Source organism: Lineus longissimus, chromosome 11 (genome assembly GCF_910592395.1).
Source record: "Lineus longissimus chromosome 11, tnLinLong1.2, whole genome shotgun sequence".
In the NCBI taxonomy this organism is placed as follows: Eukaryota; Metazoa; Nemertea; class Pilidiophora; order Heteronemertea; family Lineidae; genus Lineus; species Lineus longissimus.
The window spans coordinates 14,186,367-14,208,431 of NC_088318.1; the positions used below are offsets into that span (position 1 = coordinate 14,186,367).

At 42.0% G+C, this 22,065-nt stretch overlaps 2 protein-coding genes across 4 annotated transcripts in view; one reads left to right on the forward strand and one right to left on the reverse strand.

Annotated features, from left to right (window-relative positions):
- Positions 1 to 10,546, reverse strand: part of LOC135496329 (uncharacterized) — a 40,862-nt gene extending 30,316 nt beyond the window's left edge. The window contains exons 1-8 of one of the 3 annotated variants that reach the window (XR_010448645.1): positions 9,771 to 10,546; positions 8,819 to 9,043; positions 8,365 to 8,604; positions 7,858 to 7,930; positions 7,382 to 7,584; positions 5,112 to 7,142; positions 4,712 to 4,845; positions 1,429 to 1,479 (exon numbers count right to left, since the gene is read on the reverse strand). Coding sequence is in view for 2 of the 3 variants with exons in the window: in XM_064785592.1 (XP_064641662.1) it covers positions 4,712 to 4,845; positions 5,112 to 7,142; positions 7,382 to 7,584; positions 7,858 to 7,930; positions 8,365 to 8,604; positions 8,819 to 9,043; positions 9,771 to 10,482 (3,618 nt within the window). In the remaining variant the exon portion in view is untranslated. The remainder of the gene's footprint in view (positions 1 to 1,428; positions 1,480 to 4,711; positions 4,846 to 5,111; positions 7,143 to 7,381; positions 7,585 to 7,857; positions 7,931 to 8,364; positions 8,605 to 8,818; positions 9,044 to 9,770) is intronic. The other 2 variants (XM_064785593.1, XM_064785592.1) reach the window with 2 other exon arrangements.
- A 194-nt stretch (positions 10,547 to 10,740) lies between these two features.
- Positions 10,741 to 22,027, forward strand: LOC135496215 (importin-4-like). Its single transcript, XM_064785402.1, has 26 exons — positions 10,741 to 10,811; positions 11,816 to 11,902; positions 12,199 to 12,284; positions 12,524 to 12,565; positions 12,670 to 12,805; positions 13,179 to 13,315; positions 13,646 to 13,688; positions 13,923 to 13,988; positions 14,392 to 14,493; positions 14,686 to 14,769; positions 15,052 to 15,255; positions 15,405 to 15,514; positions 15,602 to 15,710; positions 15,878 to 16,016; positions 16,224 to 16,337; positions 17,087 to 17,203; positions 17,581 to 17,704; positions 17,840 to 18,055; positions 18,380 to 18,457; positions 18,818 to 18,978; positions 19,402 to 19,595; positions 19,889 to 20,062; positions 20,187 to 20,395; positions 20,563 to 20,695; positions 21,035 to 21,139; positions 21,336 to 22,027. Exons 1-26 carry the CDS (start codon positions 10,746 to 10,748, stop codon positions 21,540 to 21,542), a joined length of 3,243 nt encoding a protein of 1,080 aa, XP_064641472.1. The 5' UTR covers positions 10,741 to 10,745; the 3' UTR covers positions 21,543 to 22,027.
- The last annotated feature ends 38 nt before the right edge of the window (positions 22,028 to 22,065 follow it).

Sequence of the window (22,065 nt, forward strand, 5' to 3'; positions counted from 1 at the left end):
TGATGAGATTTGCCTGACATCGCGGATTGATTCAATTTGGGACAACCTGACCCTTGCACTGACCAGCGCATGGCATATTTAGAAGGATTTGGACCGTTTGACCGTTCCACTCGTCCGTCCTTCTGCCGCTTCATCCAACTGATTATCGGCGCAAGATTGATCAGACGTTTTTATGCTTGACCAGTTGATGCATTTGAGATTAAGATTTCGACGAGATTTCGCTTGAAAAACTGCCCGTAATAAATTGGACGGACGAGCCGCAAGATTGGTCAGCTGACAGATGGGATTGGAAAGATGGTCGCTCGTCTTACTCTGAAAGAAAACTACGCCTAATAATTCAACTGTAAATCTCTCTTTTTTTCCTCGCGCCGATTATATTTACGATGTTTTTGAGAGCGGTGGACCAGATCACGGATACAGCGGAAGAAAACAAGCGTCCATTAGCCCCTGATTTCACATATAAAGATGCAAAATTATCAGTCAAATTTTCACAAATCGCGATTGATGACAAGATATGAAATAAGGGAATTTGGGAAAAAATCGGTGACATTGAAACCATGAGTATAACATAACCCCCCCCCCGTGTTGTTTTTTTAAATTCCTGGATCAACCCTTGGCACCAGTCTGTACTGGTATTTTGATGCCAAAAAACAAAATCACACAACACTGGGAAGTCAACCAGCTATTCTCGTAGGAAACATACACCTGAATTTAAAAGACGACCCAGGTGCAAAGTCCATCGAAAACATGTAAAAAATGGTGGAAAGGGTGCCACAGATTGATGTTGAATTCAACAAAATCTGACCGAAAAGCTCAAATGGCCTGCAGAAAGGATGTGACAATAGCAATCTAGCTCATCCTCCCATTTCACAACCCCCCTCCTCCCCTACACCCCGACCCCAATGACAGCAATGGGTTAACAACCTTTGAAAACACAACACGAGACAACATCAAATCTAACAAGACACGATCATTCACAGAATCTTCATAATTCTTGCAGTACGACGACTATGGCTTAATACCCGCGTTACTACGAATATTTCTCTAATAAATTTGATCAATCGCGATCTATGGAGTCAGTTATTGCTTACAACGCGTCTGTCATTGAACATACTGCTTATATTATGAAGATTTCTGCCTATGAAAATATCATGGTTCACACTATGCGTCCTTACCTCTTACAATATGTGCAGCTCATTATGGGGAGGGACGGGCAGAGGCATCTATTGTTATCACGGTGTACCATCAATTCCAGCCTCCAGAGTTAACCAAACAACCAAGATAACCAAATGACTCAAGGGAGACTATAGGCAGGAGCCGGGTGCAGGGCCATATTTAGCGCAAGAGGGGGACAGAAGCAGAGGAGGGTACACTGACCCGAGATTAACTATAAGTTCCCCTTTTATTTGTCACATGAATTTGACTTACCAATGAAACTAGTTCTCTCTATTCTGTCTGGTCATGGGGTCTCGTGTCTGTCTGCAATAAAATACAACAAAGAAAATAGTGATGAGGTTACAAATGAAAATTTTGGCACAAACCAGGACAGGTCATTTTTTGGGAAAATCTGGCATTTTATAAAAATTTGTTGGAAAATGCTCCCATTGCAACAGCTATGATGACTTGGTGAAGAAAAAGTTATATTTCAAAGGCAATAACCAATTCAGTACCAAATGCTGTGTCCTTATATAGAGAGGCTGTCCTTGATAGAGAGGTGTCCGCTAATGGAGGTATCACCGTACTTCTTTTATTCTCTGCCAGATTCATTTCGGCAAAACATTTCTCATAATTTTTAAAAGTTGCGCATCCCATTTATAACATTGGCATGATGAATCTTCCTCATCAGCGGTTATTCTCTGTCACACTCAGCTGTGATGCAACTTTAATTAAAGTTAATTTTGTTAATTAATCTGCGGTAACCGAAGGTAATTAATAAATTAATTCAATTGACAGTGTTAAATGCCGGACGTTGTTCATGTAATAGCTTGCTTAATTGAATGTGGCTGAAATTCCTATCTTTGGGAATAGTGTTGCAAGATGAACCAAAATGAAATGACTGTATCCTGGGGGGGGGAGCGAGAAGGTTGTCCTAGTACAAATTCGATGTGCAGTTTGGAACATCCAACAATGCTTACACAATTCTTGGCGCAGGCAACTGCGATGATCACCGCACAGGAGAGATTTTTGTTGCATGCAATCATGATTGCAGTGATTTCCACCAAAACCTCCCCATTCACTGATCATATTCTTATTAGCCTTCCAGGACAGATATATACATTCTTAGCAACATTGAAATAATCCCAACAATAGCACAACTCATCTCCAAAGTGAAATTCTATACAATTCGCTAAAATGGCAATAAATTCTCATCCACATGCCTTCAATTTTACAGAGTGAGCAAAATATCTATTTAGAAAAACTAACACGTTAACCCTTATCAATAAGTCATTAATCTTAAAGTTATAACGATGCCTACATCCAAAGTCTAATTCTATACAACTCGTCTCAAGTTTATAAATCCTCATTTTAGCACCATCTCAAGACGCTATCACTTCAACAAAAGAACATGCAGTAAAATGTTTTTCTTGTTCGCCCGCGTCCCGGGAGAATTGACCCTCGACCAATTTGATTGGATAACGCCATTAGCGAAGTAGCGCCAAGCCATAAGCAATCAATGCAGAAGTGTCTTATATTATTGCCAGATGTATAAATCTCCTTATGTACGGGGCCATTTTGTCTAAATTGGTATATGTTGTCAGTGTCGTCGTTAATTTTGTTAGCGGCCTGATGAATGTAAATTATATTCATAATAGTTCGACACTGCCACTTTGATTAGCGTTACGCTACGTAGCGCTACGAATATTAGCGTCTCAGCTAATGAAGTTGTGTTCTTACCATATTCAATAGATAAAACTGTGTCGGAAGGGCGAATGACGCTCTCGCGAACAATATCGACATGGCGTGTATCGCGCAGTGTCGTGAAAACAAGACGAACAGACAGTGACTGCTCCTGACGATGTCGTCCTAATTATTTCATGACATATCATTTTATTATGACATGTTAAAAACTGCAATATGTCCTAATTATACCTATTACATGCGCTTTCATTCCCAAGAGGGAAACTTATGACTAAAGCACTAACATAAAAATGTGCGCTAGATAGGACAAAAAATGTCATGTTTGGCGAATGTTACTCGAATAAATCCTCTATTTTAAAAGGCATTAGAAGGTATGTTTTTTCAATCAATTTCAAAATAGATTTATAAACCGCCAACTACTTGAAAAAAACATTTGAAATTTTTTAGGATTTATAGCAAATTGGCTAATAACAACCTGTCAGTCATTCCAACCGTGATAAGTATCCAGCATCCGACTTATCTAATATCTATCCGTAGCAGCGATGATCACTTAGAGCTAAATGAATAATATAGGGGTCTGAGTGCTCCGTCACTGCATCCTTAGAAACCCTCTCAGAGTACCAACACTCAGCAACAAAACCATACTCTTCATATTACTGTCCGAACTAATCTCGAGATTTCCCCAAGGCCAACCACAACCAACACCTGTTTCTAACAAAAGGGCCTACTTAGTATTTTGCTCACCTACGCGACGCTAATGCCGGCCATGTTGGGTGCATTGTAAACAGTGGGGCCCACTAATACACAAGTAATGCTCGTCATAATTGCCTCTTGTCCTGGTAAAACCTTTCGAGGCGAGTCAATTTCCATGTATCATCCGACAAGAGCCCCACGTATTATGATTTCATTTCTTCGGCGCACTACCGTCATTTATATTGGCGTCTGTATCATCCACTCCTTATTACTTCCGTTTACAAATATTCTCATTTTCACTATAGCAAATGGCAAAGCCTTGTAATAGTTTCCAAGTGACGCATGCAGCGCTTTGGGAATCGAACCGGATTTGTGTATGCAATTTGCAGATTTAGACGTATAAGTTCGCCACTGTGGGAGAGTGAAATCAGATCGCCATTTGGCCGACACTGAAAGTGCCATCCAGACGCCGACAATATCGGACAATATCGCTCATGTGGCGTATTAACAGACTTGTTGCCGTTGTTGTTACTTGATAGCATGGACACTCGTCGAATAATTGCTTTTCTCCAACTTTTGGCATTCCCGTTCGATATTACTTCCATCTCAGATGGTGTCGGCTTACAGGAGCTTAATCGCCAAAGTTTATTGTTGAATATTGGAAAACGAAATCATGCATTACCCGCGGGTCTACTTGAGTTACTTTTTGACATAACCGACTCATATTTCTTGTTGGCATTCTGAGGGGGACTGACATGTCTTTGAGACCCATGAATTCAGGTTTGTTAATTCTATGCGGCAAAGGAGGGACAAAGTTCAAGGCGATCGTAAGCATGTGACTTCATATGCTTTCACTTTCATAGGCCCCACCATTTGTGAACAATAATGTGATCCAAGCTTATTTACTCCAAGCTGTCTGTTCCAGCACCCTGGATTACACCCCGGTAGGACCAACCTCTAGTCTGGTTTGAATGATCATACATTGTATCACATCATAATGCAACTACGACCTGACAGTCTTTAAAAATCCGTTTTTATAACACCAGCGTCAGTCGGTAGGAGACAACTGCTGCCCCCTGCATAAATACTGATGAACCAAACTAACATTGGGGAAGTTAGTCTCAGGACGCAATACAGAATGACTGTTTAATGAGCCTACCTGGATCTCGCGATTGTTCTGTGCCTGTCGTTCTTCTAAATGGTTCTTGACCTCGGAATTTTCGGCATAGGGTTGGACAAGCGGAGGTACCACCTGGACCTGGGATGCAGGTTGACTTGTGACTGGAGACAAGGCTGAAAGAATAAGAAAGCGAACTATAAGAGACAGGTAATCAAAAAATTGAAGTGTAGCTTGAATTTAAGATAAATATACTGGTAGTGGTAAACCTTTTTACAAGTTTTAATCAGCCAGCCTGTAAAAAAACTGCACTGGGAACTTGTGAGAACAGGAATCTTGATTATTGTGCAAGGTGCATGAATAAATAGAATGTACCGAACGTTCCCTACCCTATAGAGAGTTGGGACCAAGCATCAAAAAAGTCAATCTTCACTCAACTCACCTTGGTTTTCTCTCGGCATATACGGTTGAGGAAGAAGGCTATAGGTGATGCTGCCATCAGGTGCTGCCACCTGTGGGACCAATCTGTAGCAAATCCCACTCTCGGTTCCAGGCGACATTGCCAGCATCATCTGCGACTGCCCGGGCGGCACCATCCCAGGTGACATCTGCATCGGTAGGGATGGATTATCGACACTCACTGGAACCTGCATCACGACAGGTTGATTCACACCGACTCTCGAATCACTCCCCTGCATTTGAACTGTTTGGTTTTGAGGAACCTGCATCACGACAGGTTGATTCACACCGACTCTCGAATCACTCCCCTGCATTTGAACTGTTTGGTTTTGAGGCGCAGAAGGCCCGACAAAGTGGCAGTCACTATTTGGCGTCTGAACGAAAACAGGGCGCCCTGAACCGTCAACAGCCCGAGTATTTTCACCAACTGGGACCTGTACGACGACCTGATGTCCTGGAAGGCCATGAGATTGCACCTGGACACTATTACCATCACTTACAATACCTGCGTTGTCCCGCGTTGACCTATATACGACTTGAGGACTTGGTCCCGGTATCTGCATGACGGGTTGATGACTGATGGCTGCTGCACTCGTTTGAGAACTCGGACTTAAAATACTACGCACTGTCTGCTTCTTCGTCTTCTTCAGAGGAGTATGTGTGATTTTGATGGCAGAGTTCGTTGACATAGTCCGCCTCCTAACTCTTCGGCCCTGGGGTGGAACATTAGAAATGGAAGAGCTAGCTGAAGTGAACTGTCGAATCTGTGGAGAGTTTGAGACCGGCAGAGGCTGAACTGTAGACTGCAGGTGGCCTTGCCCGCTAGAAACAGCAGCAGTCGACATTTGTTGTGGAACGCTTGAGAAACTTGCCACTGCTGTTGTCGTTGTGTTAGAATAAACAGATTGGATCTGCCCAACTTGTTGAACCCGTTCGATTCCGGTGGAGGGGAATGCTGCCGTTGTGTAGAAAGAAGGCTCTGCCACACTTCCTGAGGCAAGGACATTCTGCACCGTAGTCAGGTGATTCTCGCTTAAAGTTTGTGGTGTGCCTTTGGGTACATAGTTAAGATTTCCACCAGCTGGTACAGTCACCATATGACCACCTGGCACCATTTGACTCTGAGGCCCGGGCGGGGCCCCACTGACTTGCACCACTATTTGTTTCCCACTGCTGCTCTCTAAGATAACAGCTGGCGCGTTACCTTGAATGAAGCTAGACTCCATTGAAACATATCCAGGCTGATTTGACGTCACCAACTGAGCGTTCCTATTGTCAACAAGCACAGTTCCAGGTGCCTGCTCGGTGACAGCACCGACGCTAGCCTTTCCTCCAGATACTTCAAAAACCTTAAGGGGTCCATCCGACCCCTCATGAACAAACTGCCGCAGATCTCGCACTCCCTCACCCCTCGCTTCCGCCTCACTTGAACTGCTCACTGTCGCCTCCTGGGTTTCACCACCAGAGGCAGCACAAGCTCGCACAATATTCGTAACGGGTGTCTGCAACTGTAACACGGCCAGCGCCGTATCCTCCATCACGATCGCCAACTCCTTGTGTTGCTTCATGTGGCTTTTATAAGAATCCTCCCGGACGAACCCATCCCCGCAAACAGAACAATCAAAAGACGTCTTACACAACGGGCGAGTTTTATGCGGTGATTTCTTAAGCGTGTCAGCTTTCTCCTTCTTCCTCTTCCGCAACGGCAGCTGTTCTGGATGTTTACGCATGAGATGATTTTTCATATTCCCGCGCTGTTTAGACGAATGCGTACAGTAGCCACATTTGAACGGCCGCTCCTCACTGTGAGTGACCATGTGGTTTCTGAGCGATGATTTTGTGCTACAGAGATACTGGCATTCGCCGCACTGAAAGCTGTGTTGATCGCCCAGATGTATCTTTTGGTGTTCCCGTAGCAGCTTCTGAGAGGAGATGGCAAAGTCACAGCCCTGCTCTTCACATTTATACTGATTGTCTCCGGAGTGGTTGATCTTCACGTGGATCTGGAGATTGCCTGGAAAGTGTAATTGCCTTAAATAATTGTGCTTATTGCCTGGAATGAGTGTGTTCATTGCCTGGAATGGTGAATTTATTGCCTGGAATGTGTTAATTAAAACTTTCAAGTCCTTTCATTTGCATGTTTTCACACTGCTTAATGGTGTAAGAGGGTGTGTCATTTTCTAGCAGCCAAGCAGTTTTTTCACAGAAGTTTAAAAGGAAGTGACATTTACATATGAAAGATACTAATTTTACCTTTGACGGCACATTTGTAGTCACACATGTCGCAACTGAATGGTTTCTCTCCTGTGTGGGTCCTCATATGACGCTTTAGATCGGAATTTATCTTGAATTTGGATGGGCAGATGTGACACTGGAACGGCGCATCACCCGTGTGAGACCTTAAGTGGACGATCAGCTGGCTGGAGTTCCTGCTGGCATAGGGACACATCTGACACCTGACAATTGATGAGAACAGAAATAATTTTGAATTTGGACAGGCACGTGAAACTGGAAAGGTGCATCGCCTGTCGATATAGCTTATAATGTCCTAGTTGACCTTCAGCTGTCAATTCAAATGTTTTATTTCTCATAGAGGTGTTTTCTCTCCCCAAGTCAAAGAGCTAGCTCCGGGCCTGGAATTATCATGTTAGAGTTGATAGTCACCTTCAACGGCATATATGCAACTAAGATTTAAAAGCATCAAATTTGATAATGAACCAGTGCCTTACTTGTATGGTTTTTCTCCTGTGTGTATTCGAATGTGTTTCTTTAGAGCACTTTTCTCAGCGGTGGAATAGTTGCCTGGAAAAACAAAAGTGGGATGAAACTATGACCAACTACAAGGGCAGTCTCTGTACTTACATTGTGGACAATGATACGTTTTACCCCAAGTATGGCAGTACAAGAACAGTCCCTTTACTTATGTTGTGGACAATGATATGGTTTACCCACAGGTATGTAAGTTCAAAGACAGGCTCTATACTTACATTGTGGACAATGATACATTTTACCCCAAGTATGGCAGTACAAGAACAGTCCCTTTATTTATGTTGTGGACAATGATATGGTTTACCCACAGGTATGCAAGTTCAAAGACAGGCTCTATACTTACATTGTGGACACTGGTATGGTTTATCCCAAGTATGGCAGTACAAGAACAGTCCCTTTACTTATGTTGTGGACAATGATACGGTTTACCTACAGTATGCAAGTTCAAAGAAAGGCTCTATACTTACATTGTGGACACTGGTACGGTTTACCCCCTGTATGTGAGTATTTGTGCAGTTTCAGATGATCAAGGCGTGTGAAACTCCTCTCACAGTGTTCACAGTGATATGGTCTGTCCCCTGTATGAACTCGCCAGTGCCTCTCCAGATCCTTCTGATAGGCAGTCATATACGTACAGTCGGCAAATTCACACGAATATTTCTTTACTGGGGCCAGTCGGGAACTTGGTTGTTTTGGTTTCGGTAAGTCTGCAATGAAAACAAGGTTGAGTTCTATTTTACCAAATATATCAGAAATAAATTCAGCTTGACTTGCAAGATTATTGAAGGCTATCTGTACAGCACGTGGAATGGATTTGCTGGGATGCGACCACACGTGGAATAAAGAATCATTTTTGCAGTCATTAGGTTACCATATTTAACCATGCCATTCTTACTTGAGAAAAGCAGCAAATATACATACTTTTTGCTGTGTGGCTTTCTTCCAACAACCTTTCTATTTCTTGTTCCATTGGCTCAGGCTGGATGACCTCTGGAGTCTGATGGACAGGTACGTCTAGCCTTGGTTCTGAAGGCATGGAGTCACCTCCAACCTGGGGTGCTCCAACCTGGGACTCGCTAATTTCAGATACAACAGTAATATTGGAAGTGGTTTCATCTGAAGTGGGTCCTGAGAGAGACTCTGTTACTAGAAAATATATTACAAGCATGTTAGAAAATTTGAATTTTACAATGTTTCAATTATCACATCGTCATAATTTTTACAAAATATATTCATGCCATTCAACACTTAAGTCAACATTTGGCATATTTTTAGAGCCAGGCTTTGACACCATCACCAGGGACATGAGAGTTTACCACATCTTTCTATCTTAAGTAATAAATAGGTCAACATGAATACATTCGACTCTACTTGTTTTGTCATCAACAGAATGCCGACAGGTAGAAAAAACTCCAACTCTAAATAGCATCCCGCGAAGTTACTATTTATAGCCCACAAGGTCATTTGCATAAGATATTGATGACGTTTTAACTCATAGTCACGTGACAGTCGGACATTGACACTTATTTCTACGCATTTGAGCTTATTTCAAAGTCAATTATCTTTGACCCTGCATTGTTTTTAGCATGAATGATACCATAGAGTCAGGGAGAGAAATATTCAGAACAATTATGTAGTATTTCCAACACTCGGACATGTGCCAGATTGAATCTAACTACCCCAGTTAGAAAGCCTGAATCCATTACGAAACCGCATGTTTGTCCGACATTGCCTGTAATTCAGCGATGGGGAAATAGAGGGCAGCAGCTGCAGTGACGTCATCTTCGCAGAATGCTATTAGTGGTGACCATTGACCAGGGGGTGTACAGGGTTTAAGTTGACAGCTGCATAAAGGAATCTAAAGAAATGGTACCTTGTTCCTGTTGAGAAATTAAAGGCTGCTGCTGTACTTGTGGCCTCATCACAACCTCCTGTTGGCTCACTGGTCTCGAGATCTGGCAACCCTGCTGTTTGTGACGAATAAAGTGATCCACATTGTTGAACTGGAGCTTGCATCTACCACAGATATGAAGGTCTTCAGAGGGAGCCATTACTGCACAAATCTTACCCTGTATCGGTACGGTTTGTTGTTGAAATGATGTTTGATTAATTGTCGCCATGGGACTGGGAGAAGAGACGGGAACCGACTGCGATTGCATCATGATAGGTACGGACACTGATGGAACCGTGAAGGGCATCTGAACTGATTGGACACCACCAATGTCAACGAGGTCAACAGATCTCACAAATCGTTCCTGGTCACTGACAGTGACATGGCCACTGCGTTCGGGGAAGTAATCGGGAAGTTGTCCTTGTCCTTGTCCGAGCGGTAAATTGGTGTAAGACTGTGGCATTTGCACAACGCAAACAGCAGGTCCGGAAGTGTGTGGAAATGAGCCGGATGTTGGAATATGGTAAGATTCTGGCGGCTTGAAGGCGGACTCTGTAGATATGCTTGCAGAATGTTCTGAGTCAGGTTCAGAAGAAAATTTGTCACCGACAACGCCAGTTCCACTTCGACTTTTCTGCTCTTGTGCAACTCCAGCAATTTCGTGCCTGATGACAACTGATCCAGGAACATTCATTATTGAGGAGGAAACTGTTAAAAGGAGAAAATTATCTTCACTCCCCTTGAATCCAGTTTTTTAAAGTTTCTTCACTGCAAACTACAAATTACAAACTACAGCAACCTTGCAAACGTACCAAATCGGGTATGCGCTCGTTTCGCTCCCTGACCTTTCGGCCCCAGTTGTTGGTACGTGTAGGTCAATGTTTATGCTGCCACCTGTCGTAGTGCTCTCTAATTTTTCCTAGAGTATTGCAGTAAAAGGAGGATAGAAAAATCAAAATGGCATCCAATTTGGAAAGTGTTCTTGCGAATCTTTTAGTGCCAGACAACGCTGTTATTCAGCAAGTAAGCATATTCTAAGAAAAAGAGATGAATAATCACATAGATATGTATCTTATCTACCGATGTCTAGCGGAGTGACCCCTGTTGTTTTCTCAATATTCTGCTATCTTTGCCGGTGGGTTTGGGGTCGAGGTGTGTGTAGTGTATAGGCCTACATACATGTACAATCAATGTAGTCTACGCCAAGTCTGTAAAAAGTTAGGTGTGGGCTATGTATAGACTTGCATGTATGATGTACATGCATGTAGTCCACAGGCATGGCCGAGATGGGCACCAGTCCATGCACACAGACAGAGTGAGGCACCGGGTGTAAAAGGTAAGGTGTGTGTAACCTTGGGGCCGTTGGGCTATGTCAAAACCCGAAATTTTATATCGAATTATTCAAAACTTGCTTCAGGTTTATCCAAGATTAAAACATCTTGTGAGTAAATGTTACAAAGAAACAACGTTGCCATATTCAGTTTTTTATTCACATCAATTTTACCATCCTTTTGTGTGGTCGATCTTGCTTTCTAAATTTAAATTTGAATTGATGAGTCTAGGATTAACCATCGGCTAGAAATGATTGTGGCATTTCTGATTTCAATGTATTCAATGTTATCTTTCTTGCTGTTTGTTTTTGTTTTTGTTTACTAGATGTTGCTTATCATAACCTTAGGTGCTCATCATTTGATGAGGCAAAAGAAAAGTTGATTGTGGAAATCACTTTCGGGCCTGGCCCTAGAGTATGGTGTCTATAGTTCATGACACAAAAGAAAAAATCATTGTGGAAACAGCTTCGAGTGTAGCCTCTTCCTATATGATGTAAGTTAGTTAGGAAGAAGTCAATTCATGAAACTACTGACTTCCAGTGTGGCCTTGTCCTATCACGTTGTAGAAAGAACTTCCAGTGGGGCCTCAACGAATAATAATGATGTTTAGTTTATAAGAAGGAAGAAAAAAAGGTTGTGGAAACCATTATTATGGGGCACTATTTGTCAACTAAAATGCATCCATACATTCTTCAGGCCACATTGACATTAAAAGAACTTTCAAAGGACCCATCAATTGTCCCAGCATTATGCAATGTTCTGCACACGTCTCAGGACCCTCAGGTAGGTACGGTCATCACGATGTGTTTAAACCTGTTTTATTTAGTATTGCCGGAGCTGTCTGATTGAAGCATGCAGCCATATCACAACATTCTGAATGGGATGTTTCTCAAACTTGGCACTTTGATACATGTAGGTGGCCCACCATGAAAAGAGGGCATCTCGATGATTCTCATGAGTCAACAATTGAACAATAAATCTGCTGAATCTGTTAATCCAGTTAGTAAAATGTCCGTTTCAAAAGATGAATTTATCAATAATATAGAATTCATTTATTTGCGATTTCAATTTCAATACAGGTGCGCCAGTATGCTGCAGTTCTCCTTCGTAGGCGTATTCAAAAGTCGAAACAGTGGCAGGGTCTGCCGGCAGTGATAAGTGAGAGGTAGGAAGAATGATTCATCCATTCTTGTTAGCTGGTCACTTCATTCTAAAGATCTATTCTGTGATTGTGTGTATTGCCATTCGTTTGCCTTGGCAAGCTGACTTTAGCTTTGGAGAAGGGGGATAGATTAAATCACAATATGTGTTAATGCGTAGGTACATAATGGTGATGTCTCTGCTAAAAAAAACACTGTTAAGTTTTATCATTGTTTTCTAAATATATGTTTTTTTCCTTTTCAGCATTCGTGCTTCACTGATTCAAGTTCTCATAAGTGAGCAAGAGTAAGTAATGATTTTCTTTGGCACGTATTGTTCAATATGCAGACCTTTCCAATAACTTGTCTGCCAAGCCCAAGAGTTGATATTTGAATTCTGTTCAATTTCAGAAAAGACGTAAAAAATGCCATTGGACAAATTGTGGGCGTTGTGGCCAAGCACGAGTTGCCTAAGCAAGGAGGATGGCCGGAACTTTTCTCATTTCTCGAGGCTTCCACCACGAGTCAGGACTCAAAAGAGAGAGAAGTATGATATTCTTATTTCAATATCTTGCTTATGAAGTAGGTGTGATGCTTTTTAAGCCCAGGCAAAACTAGGGGAAAAATAACCGAAACTATCATGGTATGTCTGTCTGAGCCCAAGGTAAGGTCTACCTGCCCTTCAATTAGTTTGAGTGAGAAGTTGGGAAAAAGTTATGGCAGTTGATGGTTATTGGATGATGATGATCATCATCATCATTTAGGCATCATGGCCCCAAATTGGGCCTCTGCCTCAAAAGATGGCTTTGAATCTGTGACTGGTGGCAACTGTTCTTTGAGAATTTAGGTGTTGGCTAATTGATGGTGTGTGTCTTATTCTGTTTTGAAAGCATCGTCTACAGATCGAGCTCGTTTTTCAGATTGGTATGTACGTGCTGAGTATCATCTCTGGCGTAGCCACAGATCAGCTGAAGCCACATATCCTGTCGTTCTGTCAGCTGTTCAACAAGGGTCTCGTTGATATGGAGAACAGGATGATCCCATTCTATACAATTGTGTAAGTTCGTAAACGCCAGTGTTCCTTTTTGGCCACTTTTTAACGCAATACACCTTTCCAGAAATGGGGCGCTGAGGGTCCGAAATAGTGATGTCATAAGGGGAAACTAGGCCTTATGTTGAAGGGACAAAGGAGATAGTCATGGTTGACCAACACACTTGAATGCCTTTAATGACGGACAAGGGGAAAAAGTTAGTTCCAATGCAAGCCACCAATTTCGGGAAGCATGTATAGACTGAGTTGAAAACCCATTTTGACGACGTAGGTTTCCTCCTACATAATACATTACAAATTGCCCAGTATTGTTTTTTCACCTGTTTCTCTCTTTAGTTGCATGACGAATCTGGTTTGTGAAATAGGAACTGATGAAGCGGTAAGTTCATGTCATGTCTTGACATACAATTTAAACCTTTTCATGCTCAACTTTGCAAACATCATTATGTTCACAGAAGCATCAAGAGAATATAACGTACATTCCTCCTGGCACTTCAAACCAACAATCTTTTCAGTCAGTGCTTTCAATGACAATGCACAAAAGAAATTTGTGGATAAAATGTTCGACATATGAAATTGAATACCATTAATATGAGAGTGCAATCTTTTTCAGAATAAGTTCCAGGTGATGGTACCGAAGGTACTTGATGTTATCAGAGCATTGATTACGGTGGATGAGGTATGTGGGCCAATAATTTTTTGAAGTTCGACTTTTGTATCTGACAAATTCCAATCAATGTCTGTTCGAAGCTGTAAGGTATATTTGGTTGTGCTGTAACAGCGATAAATCCTGCATTTATCCTTTCAACTCTTTATGCATCGTTAACAAGGATGCATGGAAGAAATTGGAACACGCAATCTCTCCATCTGGACTCAGACAACCTCTTCGGTTGATGATTTGTTTAGGAGGGCATTTTCAGCCGTGTTGGACTGAGCTCTTTGCCCTGTGAAGTTAGTTGAGACTTTTTAGGCACCAATTCAGTCGTGGCCAGAAGGCTGCCCGTGACAAAGAGTCATACCTAATTCATTGGAACACTACAGGGTTCTTCCCACTCCTTAATGACCATGCAATTGTCTTTTAGGAACAAGCTCGTGAAGCCCTTGAAATCTTCGATGAACTTGTTGAGTGCGATGTTTCTATCGTCGTACCGCATATAAAGGCCATCGTTGAGTTCTGTCTCCAGGTAGGTGACCTAATGTCTCAATCAGTCGCATCTCCTTAAATTGATGCAGGCGCCTGTGGATGAATTGCATGAATATGGGGTAGACTCCTTATCCAGTCGGAAGTCTTTGTCAGTTTTGTGTTTCAATAGAAGACACTGTTTGTAACCAATACTAGTCATGACTAGAATTCATAGTTTTGATTATGTTTACAGATTGCATCGAACAAAGACCTCAGTGATAGCCTCCGAGTGAAGGCGCTTACGTTCATTAGTTGGTTGACAAGACTGAAGAAGAAGGTATGTCAATTTCATCTGCGCTGTGCAGGGCAATAAGTTATATTTGTCCTGCTCTGTCAAGAGTAGGCACTTGAAGCCAAAGATATATTGAGTTATTGGCCTGGGCTGATTGTGCACAAAATTACCTTTAGGATTATATGTGACACTTTCGTCAGTTGCTTGAGAATTGAAAGAGATATAGTCTTGACAACACATCATTCTAAGTTTCTGTTTTGAAAAGTCTCATCTAAAGATATCAATACTTTGTGACTGATCTGATAATATCTATTCCGCTTCTTTCAGTCCATCCTAAAGCATAAGCTTATCCAACCCATCCTGGATGTCTGTTTCCCGCTCATGTGCTCGGCATCTGACGGTGATGATGACGATGATGATGATGATGACTCTGAACAGGGGGCAGAGTCGAGCCGACCCAACTCAGTCGCTGGCCAAGTCATTGATACTATGGCATTACATCTGCCACCGACTCAGCTCATACCGAAATTGGTGAGTTTGAATTTGAATCATTTCATTAGGCCTGAGAGATAGGGGAAGAAAAAGAAGAACTACAGTACGAGGAGATTCAAGGCTGGCCAAAAAGTGTTCAAAAAAGTGCTTTGCCCAGGATTAAAACATCTTTCTGTAATATGTTCCAGATGTTACTGGTTGAACCATCGCTGATGAGTGACGATCCCCTCAAACTGAAGGGAGGATTCCTGGCCATAGCTGTGATTGCGGAAGGATGCGCCGATAACCTTAGGAACAAGTATGTATGATGAAGACCACATTTTTGTCGAAAAATTCTTCAAATTTGGACTGACATCGTTTTTATGACGTGTTCAATTTATTGTAGGTATCTGAAAGCCTTACTGCAATGTGTAGGAAAAGGTATCCAGCATAGCAACCCGATGGTGAAACACGCCGCTCTCTTTGCACTCGGACAATTCTCTGAGTACTTACAGGTTAGTAGAACATGGGAGGAGTGCATCACAGGCCATAGGCGTAGCAAGCAGCAAGAATATATTCAAAGGTCGTAACAATCGCTGGCTAGTTTAGTCATCTATGAATGAGTCTCAAAACCATTTCTACTCACTTTCTGTTTTATATTGAACCCTTTTGTCCATTTCAGCCTGAAATTAGCAAGTTCGCTGCCGATATTCTCCCGTTATTGTTCACCTATTTGAATGAAATCATGCAAAATGCTCACGTGGATCGGACGGCCGTCTCCAAGACTTACTACGCCCTGGAGATGTTCTGTGAAAACTTGGGTGAGTTGAGGAGTCAAGATGGATTATTGTTTACTTTCAAGTTTGGGGTCATATTTAAATGATATCATGACAATCAAAGCAACACCTCACCTTGAATTGCACACTGGCAAAACTTCTTGAATATCAAGGGTGTAACCCTACCTTGAGAAGTCCCTGTGGAGAAGCCTTCAGTTCATGGTCATCATATGTGAAATTTTACAATTTCAGGGAAAGACATTTTGCCGTATCTTCCGACCTTGATGGAGCGTCTGTTAACAGCTCTACACACATCACCATCAAATCGAGTCAAGGAGTTATCGATAAGTGCAATAGCAGCAACAGGTGAGTAGTCCAAATGATTTTGTTTACCGGTATTAGCACGTTTTATCCCTTTTTGCCAGTATCTATGAGAGTCTGCCCTTTATTTCAGGCTTCAGCTTTGTTTTAACACTGTAATGAATCTCCTTTGCACAAACATTTTAGGGTGGGGCAGCAACGAATTATGGCCTTCTGGTTGTGACGCTGTCTTCAAAAGACCAAATTACTCTCCTAGACTTATCATTGAAGACCAATTTGCTGTCCTAGACTTATCATTGAAGACCAATTTGCTGTCCTAGACTTATCATTGAAGACCAATTTGCTGTCCTAGACTTATCATTGAAGACCAATTTGCTGTCCTAGACTTATCATTGAAGACCAATTTGCTGTCCTAGACTTATCATTGAAGACCAATTTGCTGTCCTAGACTTATCATTGAAGACCAATTTGCTGTCCTAGACTTATCATTGAAGACCAATTTGCTGTCCTAGACTTATCATTGAAGACCGATTTGCTGTCCTAGACTTATCATTGAAGACCGATTTGCTGTCCTAGACTTATCATTGAAGACCGATTTGCTGTCCTAGACTTATCATTGAAGACCAATTTGCTGTCCTAGACTTATCATTGAAGACCAATTTGCTGTCCTAGACTTATCATTGAAGTAACGGGAAGAAGGGTATATAATTCTGAGAGCCCACAGAATAGACTTTTGAGGACTAATCGGATGACATAAAGAGCACTTGGATCAAAATTTGCTCTTTCCATTTCAGCAAATGCTGCGAAAGAGGAGATGGTTCCATATTTCCAATCGATTATTGAGCAGTTGAAGGTTTTCCTGATGGCAGGTAATACTGAGGAGAACATGGAGCTGCAGATACAGGCTATAGGTGAGCTTTAAGGATCATTAAAGCTGAACTGGCATCCTTACACATGTTTGTACTGTTGTTATTATTATTATTATTATTAAAACAATTTATATAGCGCCTTTTGTAAAACACTTCAAGGCGCTTTACATTAAATTTAAAAAAAACAAAAAACAAACAAAAAAACAAACAAAAACCAGAATACACTTCTCCCAACCATGAATGATTTGCATGAGCTTGAAGGATCGTTAAAGATGGCACCCATACTCATGTGTGTACTCTTGATACAGAATACACTCTCACCAACCATGAACTATTTTGAGTCTGGTGTCAAGGTTAACAATGTCTTCTGCAAGTTCATCGCTTTCCAAGTTAAAAAAAGTGTTCTCCATTGGTTGCAGATACCCTCGGTGTCTTGGCACGAACGATTGGTGCTAACAACTTCATGCCATTGGCCCACGAATGTGTCACCTTAGGACTTAAACTGATGACTGATGTTGATGACCCGGACCTTCGCAGATGTGTGTAAGTTATTTTTCATTTGTCAGTTTCCACCAAAATACTCCAAAGTAAGATGGAAAAGCACGCACATTTGTGTAGCTCTTTTGTAGAAGAAGATTAAATGCTTTCCTGGTTTTCAAAGTCTTGATTGCATTTTAGGTATGGTCTGATGGCAGCGATCTCAACCCTGCTGAAGGCCGACATGGCCCAGTACTTGCCAACGATCGTCGAGGCGATGATTACGTCGATCAGATCGACCGAAGGGGTCAAGCTGCATATTGGTGCTGAGGAGGAGGCGTTCAAGTTATTCGATGAGGAAGATATCACGCAGGAAAACGGGGAGGAGGAGGAAAAGGAAGTCGACGACGTGCAGGGGTGAGAACATTACAAATCTCGTTAGTTTGATTCATTCAGACTGACGAGCTGTGGATTGTTGGTAGTCGAGCGACAAGTCCTTAATAAAGGATCTTGGTTAAGCTAGAGAATAAATATAAAGCGCTTCGAGAAAGCACATTTCATTTCATAAGTCTTCGAAGCAACCATAGGTGGTGTTTAATGGTGATGCTGAAAGACAAGAGTCCAGTACTCTTGCCTTGTAAGACCTGCATCGGGGATCAACGACGTATTCATTATCTTGGAACAACTCAGACAAGAAGCCTCATCATTCTAATCAACAGTGGGTCTATTCTTTGCTTTCAGATTCAGTGTCGAGAACTCATATCTGGATGAAAAAGAGGATGCGTGTTGCTCACTGGGGGAGATCGCCATGAGTGTCGGGTATGTAGGCACACTCGTGAAACATTTCAGTGCATTTTACTACAATGACTATGATCAAAAACCCATTACTTCAGAATAGCCATGAAATTTCAGGGTTATGATAGGTCAGATCTTCTGGAAATAGAAGATTCTGTCTATTTTGCAGATGATATCGGGATCATGTTTAAGGTTTGCTTGAAAGACTGGCGTGTCCTCTTAAAATTCAAGCATTTTGTCATCTCTTTTTCTGTCACTTCTGAGATGGTCAAATCAAGTCCTAGTGAGGTAGACAGTGCAGGATGCTGAACTATTCTGGTCTTAAGAGTGCCTGATAAGTTAAGCACTTCTGAATTCAGTTAATTTGTTCAAATTCCCTTGTAGCCTCGTGTTCATGCCACACATGGAGCTTTGCTTCAAGGAGGTGGTCCCACTGCTGGAGCACCCTGGTACAGATGTACGTAAAGGTGCTGTGACGGCCCTCGGCCATTTCTGCTGTTGTCTCGGTGCGGCGGCACTCGAAGGAAACCAAGAGGTGCTTCAAGGTGAGGAAATTTGCTGTGCAAAATGAGGAGTCCGATATCTGAGTGGTTGGCACTACTGTTCTGACATGTATGTGGTCCTGGATCCCTGATTTGTGTATCAGGATCAACCGCCATAGAAATTTCCATGGCGTTTCACAGTCCATTGGATGGCTCTCAAGCTAAGAAACACAACATCCATGGCAACAATCACTGAATTTTAGGGCAGCGTTTGGTGAGCCAATGGGTGATATGAATTAAGACTAGTAAATGATTTTACTTCAGTTTTGTACAGAAAGGCCTAGTGTAAATGTACATGGGGTTTTCAGTAAAAGCAATTGCTAGTCTTTATTCATATCACCCAATATCTCTTGTCTTATATTCATTCCCTGATGACAAATTTAGGTGTAAACCAGCACAACTATCTCAACTCTTCCTTGTTCTCAGGTCTCTTGATGATGTTATCGACTGTGATTCCCAAGTTTATCGAGCTGGTCAGGAAAGACTCCGACCGTCATGTCTCCATGACCGTCCTTGAAGAGTTGAAGGATATGTTGGAGAAGGTCAAAGGTCCCGTCCTCCAAGGAGAAAATCACCTCCAGATGGTAGCAGCATGCCTGAAGGATGTGTTGCTCCAGAAGGTATGTATTGACAAATTTGTTTTTGGTTGTATGGTGCTAAATATACAACAGCCAGAAATAATGGTCGATTGCTGTGAAGGGCTTTTTTACCTATATCTGCATAAGGCACAGAAAATATGGACTCAAACACCAAGAACATGGGTGATATGAATAAAGACTAGCAAATGCTTTTACTCCGGTTTTGTACAGGAAGGCCTAGTGTAAATGTACATGGAGATTTAGATAAAAGCATTTGCTAGTCTTTATTCATATCACCCCATGCCAACACTTGTGAAGTTCTAAAATTGTTTCAGACTGCTTGCCAAGACGATGATGAGGACATAGAACTTGGTCAAGATCAGGCTGAATATGACATGATGTTGATACAGTATGCTGGAGATGTCATCCCTGCCCTTGGGTCAGTTATTGGAGGGAAGGACTTCGCGCCTTACTTCACGGAATATCTGCCTGAAATCTTGAAGAGACTCGTAAGTCCATGATTTTCAATCTTTATTGTAACATGAATGTTTGAAGTAATATGTTTTCGTCATGGTGGGTCGATGATTCAACTTTTAGTCTCTTGATCGAAATTCTAAGTGGTTCTGATTTCAGAAAAAGGATTCAAGCATCCCCGAGCGGTCTTTTGCCATCGGGACAATCGCCGAGGCCATCGAATCGTTGGGGCCAGCATCTGAGGCGTTTGCGCCGAAACTCTACCCGATTATTATCGCAGCGATGAAAGACGAAGATGAGGAGGTGAGAAGCAACGCCATCTTTGCATGTGGAGTTCTCGCAGCGAATGGTGGGCAAGTAATGTTGCCGTATCCTTTGAAGAAGTTGTTTTGAAATTGTTTGTCTTCAATGATATTGTGTTAAAACTTGGTGTGGGATAAAAGGTGATAGTACACACGTGATTTAAAAATCAACACAGAGGAGTGGCTCTTGAGAGAATGACATATTGAGGAAATTATCCTTGACCACACATCAGACATTATGAAGAGATTTTGAAGCACTTGTTCCACGTACTTCAACGTGAACACAATCCGCGTGTCCTGGACAATATCTGCGCTGCCGTCTGCCGGATGATCATGGCAAACATGCAAGTCGTACCCATCGATCAGGTGAGTAGAATAGAAAACGTTTGAGTGGTTGGATGTGAAGTGAAGAACTGTGTTACATCAGTCAGTATGACTACCGTACCAGGGGGCCAGATTGGAATTGGGGCAGACACCGATATGTTCAATGATTCTGGGAATTTATATTCCTGGCACAGTTTGAATCTTTTTAGTAAGGTGCCTAGCACTGTTTAAGATATTATTCCCGATATTCAAGATCAAATTACCACTTTGGAATAATAGTGCTGTTGGTCCCAATTCAAACAGACATTCACATTCTTGCTTGGGTGCCGAGGAGATACAAGTTCTGTCAAAATTCGCATTGTGTGTCTTTCTCTCGTTCAGGTGTTCCCAACTGTACTGCAGTGCTTGCCCCTGAAGGAGGATGATGAGGAGAATGTGACCGTGTTCAGGTGCATCGGACAGTTATATGAGGCCAACCATGACCAGGTAAGCAATCGGGTGTTTTCAGTTGAATGACAATACCGGTACACATCCTCGAAGAAAGTCTAGCATTTAAGTTATCAATGATTTTCTGCACACGTACTCATGGAGTGTCCACCATTACCAAAGGGAGTTACTTCCCTAAGACCACAAGCGATGAAGTCCAAATTTAATAATACCTATCATATCTTTTACGTTTCAGGTTGTGAAGAACCTTCCACAGCTGTTGAAAATCATTTCGTCAATTCTCGGAACGGAGCTAGTCAGTAGCGAGGCGCAGACCTTAATAATACATCTCGTTCATACTGTCCACCAGAGGTCACCCGAAGTGTTGGAATCCGTCTTAGCAAGTTTGCCAGAGGATCAGGCTCATAAATTACGGACCTGCCTCTCGTGTAGCACACTGTAATGGACTACGATACTAGATTTATCAGTTTTATCCTTTTGGAGTATCATGCATGCCACTGCTTGCTGTGTTAAGCATCTTTCGAATGCAGTGTTCGTTTGAGCCATTTTCAATTCTATACATGTAGGAATTGAAATGAAATTTGTTCTTATAAAGCGCTTAATACTGTACGACTGGACGGCCACAAAGTGCTTTGACATCAATTCCTCTGCCAAACAAGAAACCAGCATTTAGACTTGATGCCTGCGTCACTGCCAATGGTGATTGAGTAACCGGGCCTTAGTCTTTCGGCTACAGGGTATTCTCTCCGGCTTTCCTGCTTGTAATTGGCAAAATAAGTAAAAGGAATCATAGCCATCTACGAGGACTGATGCAGGATTTTGCAGAAGACAAAAACAAATTCGACTGTTAAAAGTTTTACCTGTTTCTTTTGTTGATGATATGTCTTCCAGTAGTGACGTTGTTGAACAATAAATGCTTGAAAGATATTCAGTTCTGTTGTGGTCTTTTTGTTGATGTGTTGGGA

Coding starts and splice junctions, on each gene's coding strand:
- LOC135496215 (XM_064785402.1), top strand. CDS start 10,746: ATGGCATCCAATTTGGAAAGTGTTCTTGCGAATCTTTTAGTGCCAGAC. Junction 10,812..11,815: donor ACAACGCTGTTATTCAGCAA/GTAAGCATATTC, acceptor TACATTCTTCAG/GCCACATTGACATTAAAAGA. Junction 13,689..13,922: donor AAATAGGAACTGATGAAGCG/GTAAGTTCATGT, acceptor AATCTTTTTCAG/AATAAGTTCCAGGTGATGGT.